General features: G+C 38.0%; 1 protein-coding gene across 2 annotated transcripts in view; it reads right to left on the bottom strand.

Moving 5' to 3' along the window:
- Positions 1-15,171, bottom strand: part of OSBPL9 (oxysterol binding protein like 9) — a gene marked incomplete at its 5' end in the record, with an annotated part of 169,826 nt that overhangs the window by 67,551 nt on the left and 87,104 nt on the right. For both annotated transcript variants that reach the window (XM_082613363.1, XM_082613364.1), the window contains one exon: positions 3,621-3,697. In XM_082613363.1, the coding sequence (XP_082469489.1) occupies positions 3,621-3,697 (77 nt within the window). The remainder of the gene's footprint in view (positions 1-3,620; positions 3,698-15,171) is intronic.

Below are 15,171 nucleotides of genomic sequence, written 5' to 3'. Positions count from 1 at the left end.
AAAAACAAAGTTAAAATTTATTTTTGGCAGTTAAAGGAATAATCTTTAGCATCTATAAAACTGGATCATTTGTTTTTAGTTGTTTCCCAAGAGCTCAAGATAGACAGGCCACCACTATTACAACAAAATTTATTTAAAAAAATGAATCCTTGAATCCTAAATTCCAATTTAGGAGCCAGAAATTTGTCTGCCCTCAGTAACAGCAACAAAATTGGCAACATTCCTTAGTGGAATTTTCCTTTGTTGTAGGAACCCCAAGTAACTGGCTACTTCATACCATTTTACCTGTGGAAGAAGTGACACATCTACATTGCAATCATTTCCTTTGGGAAACAAAGGGCTTCAAGGGAGAAAAACAAAACACATCTACTTTCCTACATGATACAAAAATAAAATCTAATGAGGCCAGGGAAAACAATACATCTCAACGTTCTCAATAAAGAGCAATATAAAAGCAATCTAGGGCTTCCCTGGTGGCACAGTGGTTGGGAGTCCGCCTGCCGATGCAGGGGACACGGGTTCGTGCCCCGGTCCGGGAAGATCCCACATGCCGCAGAGCGGCTGGGCCCGTGAGCCATGGCCACTGAGCCTGCGCATCCGGAGCCTGTGCTCCGCAAAGGGAGAGGCCACAACAGTGAGAGGCCTGTGTACCGCAAAAAAAAAAAAAAGCAATCTATACATCATGTGTTTGTTCATTAATTCCTTCAATTATTTCTTTATTTAACTAACATTTATCGAACACCATTTAGAATGCCATTGAGAGCACCATTTAGAATGTACAGGGGGTGGGAATGGTAAGAGTAGTAGTTGCATTAGTAATGGCTTAAAATTTGCTAAATTATTACTATAGCTAGGCATTATTTCAGCAAATTTACATTTAGCTCATTTAATCATCAAAACAACCCTATAAATTAGGTACTTTTATTATCTTCATTTTATAGATGAGGACATTGGAACTCAGAGTAATGTCAAGAATAAGTGGTGGCACTGGGATACAAACCAAGACATTCTGGTTCCAGAGTCAAGTCCTTCACCATACTTCACCATCTCTGGGAAGAAAATCTTTACTTTTTTTGCGAATCAAATTAACATTTAATTACATACTTCTAAACGTCCCATCTTCTGCATGTATTAACGTTAGAAAAAATATATATATATATAAATAACTCTTTTTATTACCTGTATTTTAAAATATCAAAGTTATCAGAGTCTAAGACTTCCCAAAATTATCTTTTTCTTCTTGTTATTCCCAAAGACATGTAAATTCTCTTCAAAGCAAAAGCTCATATATTCTAAAATTGGATCAAATTAAGTACCTGACCTTAAGGAGTCTGCATCCTAACCGACGAGGTGGGAATTATATATACTTCAAAGGATAACAAAAAGAATATAGTAAGGACTCAGTGAACTGTGCAATGAGTATGACATTCAAAGGAAAGAGATCACTGAGTTTGGGGGGTGGGGGAGGAGGGGTTGGTCAGGGGAAGCTCCACAGAAAGAGGTCAGTTCTGAACTGGGCTTTGAAGAAAAGAGGCAGAATGCAAAGGCAGAGTGGAGGCAGATGGCATTACAGAGAGACAGAGCATCATGTACAAGAATGTAGAGACCAGAAATGAAAAGATGTGTTCAGAGGAAAGCAAGTAAACGGCAGCACTCTAGTAGGTTTGTGTAGGGGTACAGTGGTTGGAAATGTCTAGAAAGGCAGTCTGAGAATAGATCACATAGAGACTTGAATATCAGTCTAACCAACTGTGGAGGGAATCTCATCTGCCACATTCAGCCTAATCTGAATCTTAAAATACTTATCTTCTTACTGGATCACAAATTTGCTAAAATGATGCTAGTCATTTATAAAACTGCCTAAATTAAAAAGAAACTTATGGGGCTTCCCTGGTGGCGCAGTGGTCGAGAGTCCACCTGCCGATGCAGGGGACACGGGTTTGTGCCCTGGTCTGGGAAGATCCCACATGCCGCGGAGCAGCTGGGCCCATGAGCCATGGCCGCTGAGCCTGCACGTCCGGAGCCTGTGCTCCGCAACAGCAGAGGCCACAACAGTGAGAGTCCCACGTACCGCAAAAAAAAAAAAAAAAAAGAAAAAAAAGAAACTTATGAAGAAATTCATTAAAAAGAATTCATAGAATTTCTTCATAGAAATTATGAAGTTGCTTTTAAAAAGCATAGCTCACAGGGTTTCCCTGGTGGCGCAGTGGTTGAGAGTCCGCCTGCCAATGCAGGGGACACGGGTTCGTGCCCCGGCCTGGGAGGATCCCACATGCCGCGGAGCGGCTGGGCCCGTGAGCCATGGCTGCTGAGCCTGTGCGTCCGGAGCCTGTGCTCCGCAACGGGAGAGGCCACAACAGTGAGAGGCCCACGTACCGCAAAAAAAAAAAAAAAAAACCATAGCTCACAGAAACTTACAGATCTCCTAATTCAACTCCATATTCATTTCTTACAGTCTCTTAAAAACAACTTCCTCATGTAATGTTTTTTAAGCCTCTGTTTGAATAACTTTCAAAGTGATGGGGAGTTCGCTATAGGACCTGGGGTGTCCTATACTAACTTGTCTAATCAAGCCAATTCCTGAACAAGGTAAGTAGAGATAAAGGACTATAAAACATCAGCTTTCTAGGATTCAATCCTGTAAATCAAAATAAAATAAAATCCTCTCTATATGCCACAATACAAGCTCTTTCAGTGGAGAATAAACATAGAAGACTATCTTTAGTATGGTAGAGTAGACATTTGTTGTTTTTGTTACCTAGGATCTTTTCTTCCCTATTCTGACTTTGCTTGGGGGCAAGGGGGTTGGGGGGACCACCTTCTACTCTATAAGCTACGTGTTTCTGATGAAGCAGGTAACATCCCATTTCCAGAGGAAGAACATACGGCTATGAAACTGTGATTGGTCAGGACCGGGAAAGTGACTGAAGCTGAGGTATCAGCACTAATCCTCTTAATCCAGAAAGAGCAATAGCCTCCTATAGATTTGGAGTTCCACCAATGGGAGGCTGAAATTGCTGCAACCATCTTACTACCACAAAGGGAGAACCTATCTAAAAATGAAGCCAACCCAGAAGAACTAAGACCTAGAAATAGAGATGAGGGATCTTGGTCCTCATGACATTGTTTAAATGCCTACTTCAAACCACACCCAAGCTAGATGTGCTTTTTTCTTTTAAACCAGTTTGGGTTTTTTTCTTTCACTTTCATCCCTAAGAGTACTACCCAACACACATGGTAACTGCCAAATCCTGTAACAAGAAAAGTAGGTTAACTTCTCAGCACTTACCTATTATTGTGCATTATTATATAATTTGGCTATACCAATAACCAACTATAGATATTAAATTTTTAAAATGAACTTGGCACATTTTAATTTTAACATAGTATTTCACTTTCAACATTGCCTTGCACTGTCTTGTTTCTAGACAATAATCAGTATTTTAAGCAGAAGAAAATGACTATAACTTTACTATATATTATAACACTGTAAAGGCAAAAATAAACAACTCAGAAATTAAAAGTTTTCCTTATATCCTATCAGTTATTTAAAAAAAACAAAAAGAAAACAAACAAAAAAAACCTAATGAACTATCCAGAAGCCATGTAAAGACTCTTACTTGAAGCTGAAGAGTATGTCGAAGAATAGTTTCTTCTAAGGCATGGATCCACTTCTCTCGCTCATCAGCATCACGAGCTGGAATAAAAGTTTATAAAAATTAAAACCTTAATAGAAAAAGAAGAATACTCCCCAACTCTTGTAAGGTCAACATAACTTGGATATTAACCTGACAAGACTATTATGAGAGAAAAGAATTTAAGGCAATTCTAATGCAATAAAATACATGCAAAAGTCCTTTATAAAACTGTAATATGTCAAGTCGAAGTTGAGTGTATTCCAGAAATACAAGGTTGGTTGAGTATGCAAAAAATCAAGCAACATCCAACAATATAAAAATACATATGAACAAGGTTATTCACTGTAGCATTGCTTATAATTACAAAATATTGGAAAGAGCCTCAATACTCAGACAGAGGAAGGTGGTTGAACAAACCATGGAGTACAATGCAGGTGTAAAAAAGAGAGCAAGGAAGATCACTTTTGAGTGATTTTTCAGATACACTATTAAATGAAAAAAAGAAGAAAGAAGAGGATATAAGAAAATATACATGCATCTGCTTGTTTGTGCAAAATAAATAGAAGAAGGATGAACTATAAACTAAAGAGACTGGTTACCTACAAAGCACAGGGGGAAAGGATGGAAATCAGGGAAAACAGGAATGAGTTAGTAGGGATACAGAGGTAGCAACACTCCTCTGAATTTATTGTTTTTTATATAGTCAGACTCTTTAGAACCATAGTAACATTTCACACACTCTCCCCCTAAATAAATAATTTTAAATCAACCAGGATGGGGAGGGGGAACCCAGAACAGAATATAAATAGTAACAAATTAATCTAACTGTATTACAAATGAATAAGACAATCACAAAGAAGGGTATGAGGAAGAAAAAATTAAACCCAACTAACTTTGAAAACAGTATTCTAACTAGATAATGCAAGGCTAAACCAAAACATAACCATACACAAACACTGTACAAAAACTGCACGAATACTGTAAATCTGGTTTTCACAGGAGTATAGTTTAGCAATTCTGTAACTACAAACAAGTGAATATATTGTAGATTATGAGAACCAGGTTTCTCACTGTCCGAGGGAAAAAAGTTACAAATAAGGAAAGGGAGAAGGCTAGAATGAGCCATGTGGTGTTGGACTAGAACGGGAGGTATCAATATGAACTCAGGGTTTTAGATAGATAGACAGATACATACATACATACATACATACATACATACATACATAGGCAGTGCCTGAAAAAGAATGGGGGCACGTCAAAAGGAAACAGGAGCCAACCTGAAGGAGTTCCAATAACCAAAGCCTAAAGAATGTGAGCAACAGAATAACTGATAGTACTGAATTATAATTCATAGAATAAAATAAATATCTAAGAGTGCAATATTGATATAAATAAATTACTTGAATAAGTAAATAAATAGGGAAGAAGGCACAGCTCTTTCTTCAGAAGAGTTACAATTCATAAGTATTGTAGGGATGAAAGAAATTTTTAAATCACATTCAGACAAACACGACAGCAATAATTACTGCAGGCAAGATCCACCAATGGCATACTGATAGCTAAAAACAGTGGGCAAAATTTGAGGAGAAACAGGATATTAGCAGAGTCTCAAAGTTATCTCCCCCAATATATTTATCAACTATGAAAGGAAGAACAGTATTTTCATGATGGAGAAGTCTGGCAGACACTACCTTAATCCAGTGATCAAGGTTAACATCACCAGTAACAAATGTCTTGATGCATACCATCCCCCGCACAATATGACCCACTGAGAAGGAAACAGCATCACTTCTGTAGTATTCTTGCCAAAAAACACATAATCTCAATCTAATCATGAGAAAACATCAGACAAACCCAAACTGAGAGACAATCTACGAAATAACTAATACTCATCAAAAATGTCAAAGTCACGAAAGACAAGAAAAGAACAAGGAACTGTCATAACTAAATGCAATATGGGATCTTAGGTTGAACTCTGGAACAGAAAGGGGGCATTAGAAGGGAAAAATCAAATGAGCTCTGTGTTTTAGTTAAAAGTATTGTACCAAATGGGTCAATTCAGGACATCAGAGCCTGAGCAACACAAGGAGGGCATATACATCAAGCCAAGGGACAACCTGGCACGGGGTATCAAAGCCAGCAGGAAGAAGAGGGAAACTACACAGAAAAGTGCAGCATGGAGAGTCAGAGCCCAAGAAAGGTGAGGAAGGAGTCCACATTGTTGGGGGCAGGGTCAGCCTGGCACAAGGTTTACCAGGCTGAGTGTAATGAGGGTGACATGCACACAAGGAAGTGGGTGATGATGGGAAACTAATTACATACAGAAGGATTGATCAAATGAGTAAACATATTCTCACTGTTTCAGTGTGGTTCTCAGTGTGGTTTCTCACTGTTGGAAAATATTAATAGTTAGAAAAGTGGTAAGGGAGAAAACCAGAATGATTTCTGTGATGTTAGATTGGAAATAGAGGTATCAGTATGAACTCATGGTTTTCAATATTTATGTAGATAAATACATATGGAAATATGGACATGAATACACATTTATGTACACATGTATATTACATTCATACGTTTCCTAGCTCTGAGAGGGCCTGGGCACCATGACAGCCAACAGCAATAAGTACACCTAGCAGCAGGTATTGATTCTAAATACTATTCTCCATTAAGAGGAACTAAGACTCCCTGGAAAAATGGTTGATTCCGGGACTAGGTCAGGGAAGATAGAAAATTAGTCTGGAACTTCTTTTTTGTGCCAGAAAGTAAGGAAGAAAATACTCAGAGAATGATAGGAACATGTCAAGAGAACACAGAAGTCAGCTTAAAGAAAATCCTACTGGCCAAATCAAGGATAATTTGAGCATTAAAATAAATAATGATAGTAAAGAATTATAATCCGTTGAGTAAAACAGGAAACCATGAGTTACTACTGATACACATAAATTGAAAGTTTGTTGAGGAATGGGATTCAGCATAGCTTCAAAATACCTCCCCACAAAATATTAAGAAGGGAAAAAGACAAAATTTAACAACAAAAGCCTGGCAGATACCACCTCAATCAGGTTATCACAGTAAATGTCATCTGTTATGGGACAAATTGAAATTCTGTGATAAAAGCACAGAATCACTTCTGTGATATTCAGGCCAGATAAATAATCTGAATTATGAAGAAACATCAGGAAAAAACAAACTGAGTGACATTCTACAAAATAATTAGCCTATAATCTTTAAAAGTGTCAAGGATATAAAAGTCAAGGAAAGGCAGAGGAACTGTTCCAGACTGAAGGAGACTACAGAGACACGACAGCTAAATGCAAAATGTGATTCTGAACCAGATTCTCTTTCTATAAAGGACATTATTGGGACAACTGGCAAAACCTGAATAGAGTCTAAGGATTAGATGGTATTAATGCATCAATGTTAATTTCCTGATTTGAATGGTTGCATAGTGTATATACAGGAAAACTTCCTTGTTTGCAGGAAATATATAATAATAAAACATTCAGGGGTGATGGGACATCCAGTTAACAACTTACTTTCAAATAGTTCTGAGGCGGGGGGCAAAGTTCTTTGTACTGTATTTGCAACTTTTTTGTGTGAGATTATTTCAAATTTTTAAAAACTGTATTTTAAAGACATTATTATAATAAATCAAAGAAGACATAAATAAACAGAAATACTGTTTCATGGGTTGGAAGATTCAATACTATAACAATATTCGAATTGATCTATAGATTAAATGCAATGCAAATCAAAAGTCCAAAATGCATTTTGGGGAATTTGACAAGCTGATTCTAAAATACAAATACAGGGAATTCCCTGGTGGTTCAATGGTTAGGACTCCACACTTCCAATGCCGGGGCCATGGGTTCAATCCCTGGTTGGGGAACTAAAGATCCTGCAGGCCATGCAGTGTGGCCCAAAAGAAAAAAAAAGAAAAAAAAAACCAATATAATACAATACAAAGACAAAATGGTACAAAAGGTAAAGAATAGCAAAGGCTTTCTTGAAAAGAGAGAAGCATTCTTAGAGGATTTACTCTATCACATATAAAGTCTTACTATAAAGCTACAACAGTTAAGAAAAAGTGGTACTGGAGCTAGGATAAATAGCAAACCAATGAAACAGAACAGAGCCCAGAAACAGACCCACTCACATATATGGACACTTGGTTTGTGGTAAGTGTGGTTCCAAAGAACAATAAGGAACAATCTTTCAATAAATGGTGCTAGGACAATATGGGGGGCGGAAATGAAACTTGACCCTACCTTGTAGGGTAAAAATAAAAATCAATTTCAGGTGATTCCTTAATTCTTAAATATGAAAGAAAAACAATACATTTTCCAGAAGGTAAAACAGGAGAATATCGTCATAACTTTGGGATAGAAGAAAGCTTCTTAAACAGGGTACAAAACTTAAACAAGATATAAAGACAATGACATAAATTTAACTACATCAAACTTAACAATTTGGGTTCATCAAAAGACACCATTTAGAGAATATCATGGTAAACAACTGTGACATATGAAATTAAAGAACATGGACTCCAGAGCCAGAACGTCCAGGTTCAACTCTGAACTTTGCTGTCTATTAACCATACAACTTTCAACAAGTTACTTAACCTTTTTAAGTCTCAGTGTTCTCATCTGTAAAATAAGGACAGTAATAGAATCTATCCCATAAGGTTATTTCAGACATTAAATGAGTTAGTCCAAATATAACGCTTGGACAGGTAAATGGCATAAGGTAAGTGCTCAATAAGCAGTAAATATTATTATCATCACTGTTGAGCATTTATTATAACTTATCCCTGACTCCATGGAGCTCAAAAATCTGGTAAAAAGGACAGATTTGTATTTATCTGTATAAATACATGGCTTATGTCACCACCAAAGGGTATGAATGAAAAATCAGGGAAGAACTCCTTAAGGAGTTTAGATCTTAAAGAATAGTAATTAGTTCGTCAAATAGAGAAAGATAAGCACATCCTGAAAGTGGAAAGACACTAACAAAGGCACTTAAGCATGAAAAGGGTGAAAACTGGGAAACTGGTTTCAATGTGTCTAGAACAGTAGGCTGACAGGGGAAGAGGAAATGGCAAGAGTTTAGGATCCCATCCCAAGGAGTGTGAATGGGCTTTATGACAATGGGGAGCCCCTGAAGAATTTCAAGCATGAGAGTGACACGGTCTAATTTGCATATTAAAATTATCAATCTGGCAGCACTGTGGACAATGAAAACTGAAGGTGGCAAAGACAGAGGTGGCATTCCAGTTAGGAAGTGGTTGTGAGAGTGAGGCCTGAACTGAGAAACGTCTGGGGCGTGATGTGAGGCACCATTCTCGCTGCCATCAGGGCACCAATAGCAATCACCTTTAAATCTGCCACCTCCTCACAAACAACCACCAGATCCTTCCTTGACATAGTTCCTCTCTCTACCCTTTCTTTCCATCCCTACTGACAACATGCTCGTTCAAGCTCTCATACAGTCTCATGCCTGTAAACAAAACATCACCACAAAAGTAGTACATGTGCTTAACTCTGCTAACTCAAATGCAGCCTGCACACCTCACTCAGATTTGAGCTTATATTGCAAGGCTGCTTCCATCAAAAACCTCAACATTCTCCCATACCCTACTGAATGTACCTAATCTCCCTGTCTAACAGTAAAGGTCCTCCACATCTTTTATTTCATGCCTCTTTTTTTTTTCTTTTTTTTTTTTTTTGCAGTACTCGGGCCTCTCACTGTTGTGGCCTCTCCCATTGCGGAGCACAGGCTCTGGACGCTCAGGCTCAGCGGCCATGGCTCACGGGCCTAGCCGCTCCGCGGCATGTGGGATCTTCCCGGACCGGGGCACGAACCCATGTCCCCTGCATCGGCAGGCGGACTCTCAACCACTGCGCCACCAGGGAAGCCCTAGCTACCTATTTTACATTTGGTAGTGTATATATGTCCATGCCACTCTCTCACTTCGTCCCAGCTTACCCTTCCCCCTCCCCGTGTCCTCAAGTCCATTCTCTACGTCTGCATCTTTATTCCTGTCCTGCCCCTAGGTTCTTCAGAACCAAAACAAATTTTAAGGTTAAAAAAAAAAAATGGGCAAAGGACTTGAATAGACATTTCTCCAAAAAAGACATACAAGTGGCCAATCAGAACATAAAAGGATGCTCAATATCACTAATCATTATGGAAATGCAAATCAAAACTACAACAAGAGGGACTTCCCTGGTGGTGCAGTGGATAAGTATCCACCTGCCAACGCAGGGGATATTGGTTCGATCCCTGGTCTGGGAAGATCCCACATGCCACGGAGCAACAAAGCCCACGTGCCACAACTACTGAGGCTGCGTTCTAGAGCCCGCATGCCACAACTAATGAGGCTGCACGCCACAACTACTGAAGCCCGCATGCCTAGAGCCCGTGCTCTGCAACAAAAGAAGCCACTGTAAGGAGAAGCCCACGCACCACAACAAAAAGTAGCCCCTGCTCGCCACAACTAGAGAAAGCCCGTGTACAGCAATGAAGACCCAACACAGCCAAAAATAAATAAAATTAAATCTTTAAAAAAAAAAAAAAAAAAAACTACGATGAGATAATCCCTTCACATCCATCTGGATGGCCACTATCAAAAGAAGAGAAAATAGATGTCTTGGCGAGGACGCAGAGAAGTTGGAGCCCTTGTTGGTGGGAATGTAAAATGGAATAGCCACTATGGAAAACAGTACAGAGGTTCCTCAGAAAATTAAAAATAGAATTACCATATGATCCAACAATTTAAATTTTGGGTATATACCACAAATACTCAAAGCAGAATCTCAAAGAGATATTTGCACATCTATGTTCATCACAGCATTATTCACAATAGCCAAGGGCTGGGTGCAACCCAAATGTTCATCAACAGATGAATGGATAAAGAAAATGTGTAAGATACACACAATGGAATATTATGCAGCCTTTAAAAAGGAGAAAACCATGTCATATTCTATGACATGGATGAACTTTGAGGACATTATGCTAAGCAAAATGAGCCAGTCACAAAAGGACAAATACTGCATGATTCTACTCATATGAAATATTTAAAGTGGTCAAAATCATAGAAACAGAAAGTAGAAATGTGTTTACCAAGGGTTGGGGGTGGGGAAGAGGGAGAAGGAATTAGTGTTTAGCAAGTATAGACTTTCAGTGTCACAAGATGAAAAGTTCTAGAGATCTGCTCCACTACAATGTGAATATGTACTACTGACCTATACACTTAAAAATGATTAAGGGACTTCCCTGGTGGTGCAGTGGTTAAGAATCTGCCTGCCAATGCGGGGGATATGGGTTCGACCCCTGGTCTGGGGGGATTCCACATGCTGTGGAGCAATTAAGCCCGTGCGCCACAATTACTGAGCCTGCCTAGAGCCCACAAGGCACAACTACTGAGGCCGCGTGCTGCAACTGCTGAAGCCTGCGCGCTTAGAGCCCATGCTACGCAACAAGAGAAACCACCATGATGAGAAGCCCACGTACTGCAATGAAGAGTAGCCCCCGCTCACCACAACTAGAGAAAGCCCGTGCGCAGCAATGAAGACCCAACGCAACCAAAACAAAAAAAAAAGTTCAAGATGATAAATTTAATGTTATGTGTTTTTTACGATAGTTTTTTTTTTTTAAATGGAGGCTTGGACTAAATTGTCCCTTCCAGCTGAAAATTCAATATTCTATTATTCTGACTAACCTAGCCAACCTTCTCCCATTCTCTCAAGAGGCAGTAAACAAACCTCTACCCTACTGTATCTAATAGGAAAAATATCTTTGTGGATATGAAGCACCAATGAGATATCTGGTTATTATTCAATCATAATAAATTATTTGTTGATTAGAGAAATAAAAATATGGTAATGATATACACAATTCACAATCCACCTGCAGAAACAGCTCTCTAGAAGTAAAATTAAAGCTGTACTAACTCTGAATGAACCCCTGCTAAAAGGGTCCAATTTAATGAATTAGTTAAAACAATCTATAGATAGTACATTATTTTCCCCTAATCTATATAGGTTAACTCTTCCTCCCTCTTTTTATAATGTTATTTATACATTCAGCTTATCTCTATGATTCCTTCTCTAGCACCTACCTCTCCTCTTCATTACATTTTTCAAGCTCTCTTTCCATTCTCTTAGCCCGTGGGGTCCAAATTTTGTTTGGCTGTGACCCACAATAAGAAATACATTTATAACATGGCCTCAGTTCACAAACACATAAACACATACACGTATACATGTAAAACTGAACATTAGTTTCACAAAAAAATGTATGCTCTTACTACATGCCATAAGCACTGGTATTTTCCCTGCTGTACTTTACTTTTTAAGAAATGTTTATCTTGGCCCACTAAACAGGTTTCACAATCCTCTAATGGATTGCCATCCATGGTTTGGAAAACACTTCTCAAAGCCCCACAAAACTATTGCTTTTCAGTATCTCTTAAACTGTATAGTTTAAAGGCTAAGAAGGGCTCTGATACCCAGCTTTTACCTTATTCACCCAGCCCTTGGGCAACTCACTTAAACTGTCTGAGGTTTACTCTCCTCATCTATAATCTGGGGATGGTAATACTACCTATGGGCACGACAATAATACCTAGACTTCATAAGGTTGTTGTGAGGTTTAAATGAGATAATTAATCTGTACAATATTTACCACAGTACCTGACATAAACTAAAATATCAGTATGTTAGACTCACAGATATGGAGAACAGATTTGTGGTTGCCGAGGGGGAGAGGGGGAAGGAAGGAGTGGGAATTTGGGTAGCAGATGCAAACTATTATACATAGGATGGATAAACAAGATCCTACTGTATAGCACAGGGAACTATACTCAATATCCTGTGATAAACCATAATGAAAAAGAATATGAAAAAGAATATATATATGTATAACTGAATCGCTTTGCTGTATAACAGAAATTAACACAACATTGTAAACCAACTATACTTCAATAAAATTTAAAAATGTATGTTATTATTATCACATACAGCCTTAAGAGAAAACAAGTTCTACTAATAATCTGATAAATAATTAGAGAAAATAAGTAGGGAAGAGATTATTGGTAACTCTTAATTCGCAATAATGCCTGGCTTATATAGAAACAATATAAGACACACAGAAAGAGAAACAACATTCAACCAGTAAGTAAAATACTTACATTTTCAGGATTCTATAATCTTAGCTCTTTTATTACATATCTATTTATATTTCTTACATTGTACATATTTAAAGTAGATTTTTAAACAAGTTTCCAAAACTCCTATACCTTACCATTCCTGATCCCACTATTTAGGAATCTGTCCTCCTCATCATATTTTCTTCTCCTTTAAGACATATGACAAACTATGAATAAACTACTGCTTGTTTGCAAAAGGAAGTGGTTATTTGCCTGTCTTGTAACTGAAGCAAAAAGAAGAATTAGCCTCTATAATCAGGAAGCCCTTCTTTTCTCTGAAAGTTGTTGTGAAATGAAAACATTATGCAAAACCATATTTATAAGATTAAATGCTGAGACACTACTCAAATACCTACTGAGCCCCAATATGCACCAGGTACTATGTTGGAGTTATGAGCAAGGATAAGACAGTCTGTGATCTCAAGCAATTTAGTCTCTTGGAAAGTACAATCACTTGGTTGAGTAGCGTATTGTTTAGTGAGGTGTTATCTTCACCCATTCTAAGAGCCTCTGATACCTGCTTATTAGCATCCTATACATTCTTCTGTGCTACACTGAAATGTCACCTTCTCCATATATGTTCCTCATGATAACGGGATCTGCTCTCTCCTTTTAATTTATTCAAATGTTCCCATGCTCAGGTAGTATATAGATATATGCCATACACCAGTCATTGTCTTAGGCATTAGGGGCCCAACTTTGAGTTTACTGCTCTGGTCCAGCAATTTGGCAGATCCAAATCTACCTTTTCTTACTTCCCAATGTACTCCTCCACAAACCATTACATTTCAGTTACACTGTACTTACTATTCACATGACTCACAATTCCCAGCTTTTGCTCAAGTTGTTCCTTCCACTGAAATGCCCGAGTCCTGTCTCTATCCGTGAAATAATAAAAGCTAACTCTACTGAGCACTTAATGTGTCAGCACTGTCTGACACTTATGTCTAAATACACATGTAGTAACTAATTAAATCCTCACAACAACTACATGAGATAGGTATTATTATTTTCCTTATTTTCCAGAATAGAGAAACAGAAAAGTTTGGTATTTTGCAATGATGTACCACTGAGAAAGAAGCCAGTAAAAATTAAGTCTCTAGGCTTCAAGCAACCCTAGCCCTGTTAAGCCTCATCCCATGCCCTTCTTACTAGACAGAGTCCTTCTCAAGAGATAACAGTATAAATTTTCCACTTTGGAGATAGTATATGAAATAGAGACAAACAAGAGCCCAAAACTCTAATCAGAAAACTTGGATTCAAGTCCCAGTTTCACTACTTTTGTGTGACCTCAGGAGGACAGGACTTAATAACTAGTTATATACACAAATTTAAAAAGGGGTAAACATCACCAACCACCTCAAAGGTCTACTGTGAAAATCGGGTGAAATAACATATATAACAACACTGGGAGTACAAGGAGGTCGAGGGGTCCTTAGGGCAAAACTGTTTTCATGACAATACTAAAACGCTATCTGTGGTTTTCACTATGTTGACATTGGCACCAACGGTGCAAGAGCAATGGTGGTGAAACTGCTGGCACCTCAGCGCAAATGGAGGCCATGGCACCAAACTGAACTTGTAGTCATTATATTCTCCACCACCATGTACTAGAAGAAAAAAAAAATTCCTGTTTCACTCAAGAATGCCCTTGAAGAAACAGCAAATTACTATTACATCTTGACCCTTGAGTATATGCTTTTTAAATAGTCTGTGTGACAAGTGGGAAGTAAACATAAAGCACTGCTGCTGTATATCAAAGTATAATGATTATTTCAAGGAAAAGCACTTATGCAATTGTCTGACTTGTGAACTAAGCAGCTCTTTTCTCATAGAATATGATTTTTACTTGACAGAACAACTGACAAACTCTATTATTCACACTGGGGTATTTGGCAGACATTTCCCTGAAAATAACCTGTCATTTGTTGTCATTTGACAGTATTTGTTGCCAATTATAGTATTCAGGCTTCCAAGCAAACATTAGCATTTTAGAAAAGCTGTATTCACCAGCCACTCTGACTTTGACAGATTTTCAATACTTAAAGCCTTTTCTGATGAGTTTGGGACAATATCAACAAATATAATTTTTTATGTGATATAATGAAATGTGTCAATACTTGGAAGATTTGTATATGACCAATGCATGATGTTACAGGATCATACATAGGGTGAAAGATCCATTCAAAATGCCAGACAGACCAATGGATTTAAATGTAATAGAGTATTTTCATATATAAATTTCATTGTTATAGTTTCAGATTCCACACTGCAACTAACCTTTAAGAAACTATCACTTGTTGAGTTTTGGTCAAGTACCAAAGA

The sequence above is a fragment of the Mesoplodon mirus genome, assembly GCF_964341445.2.
Source record: "Mesoplodon mirus genome assembly, chromosome: 3".
Classification (NCBI taxonomy): domain Eukaryota; kingdom Metazoa; phylum Chordata; class Mammalia; order Artiodactyla; family Ziphiidae; genus Mesoplodon; species Mesoplodon mirus.
The sequence above is the reverse complement of the archived record's forward strand: the minus strand, read 5'-3'. Positions and strand labels throughout refer to the sequence as shown.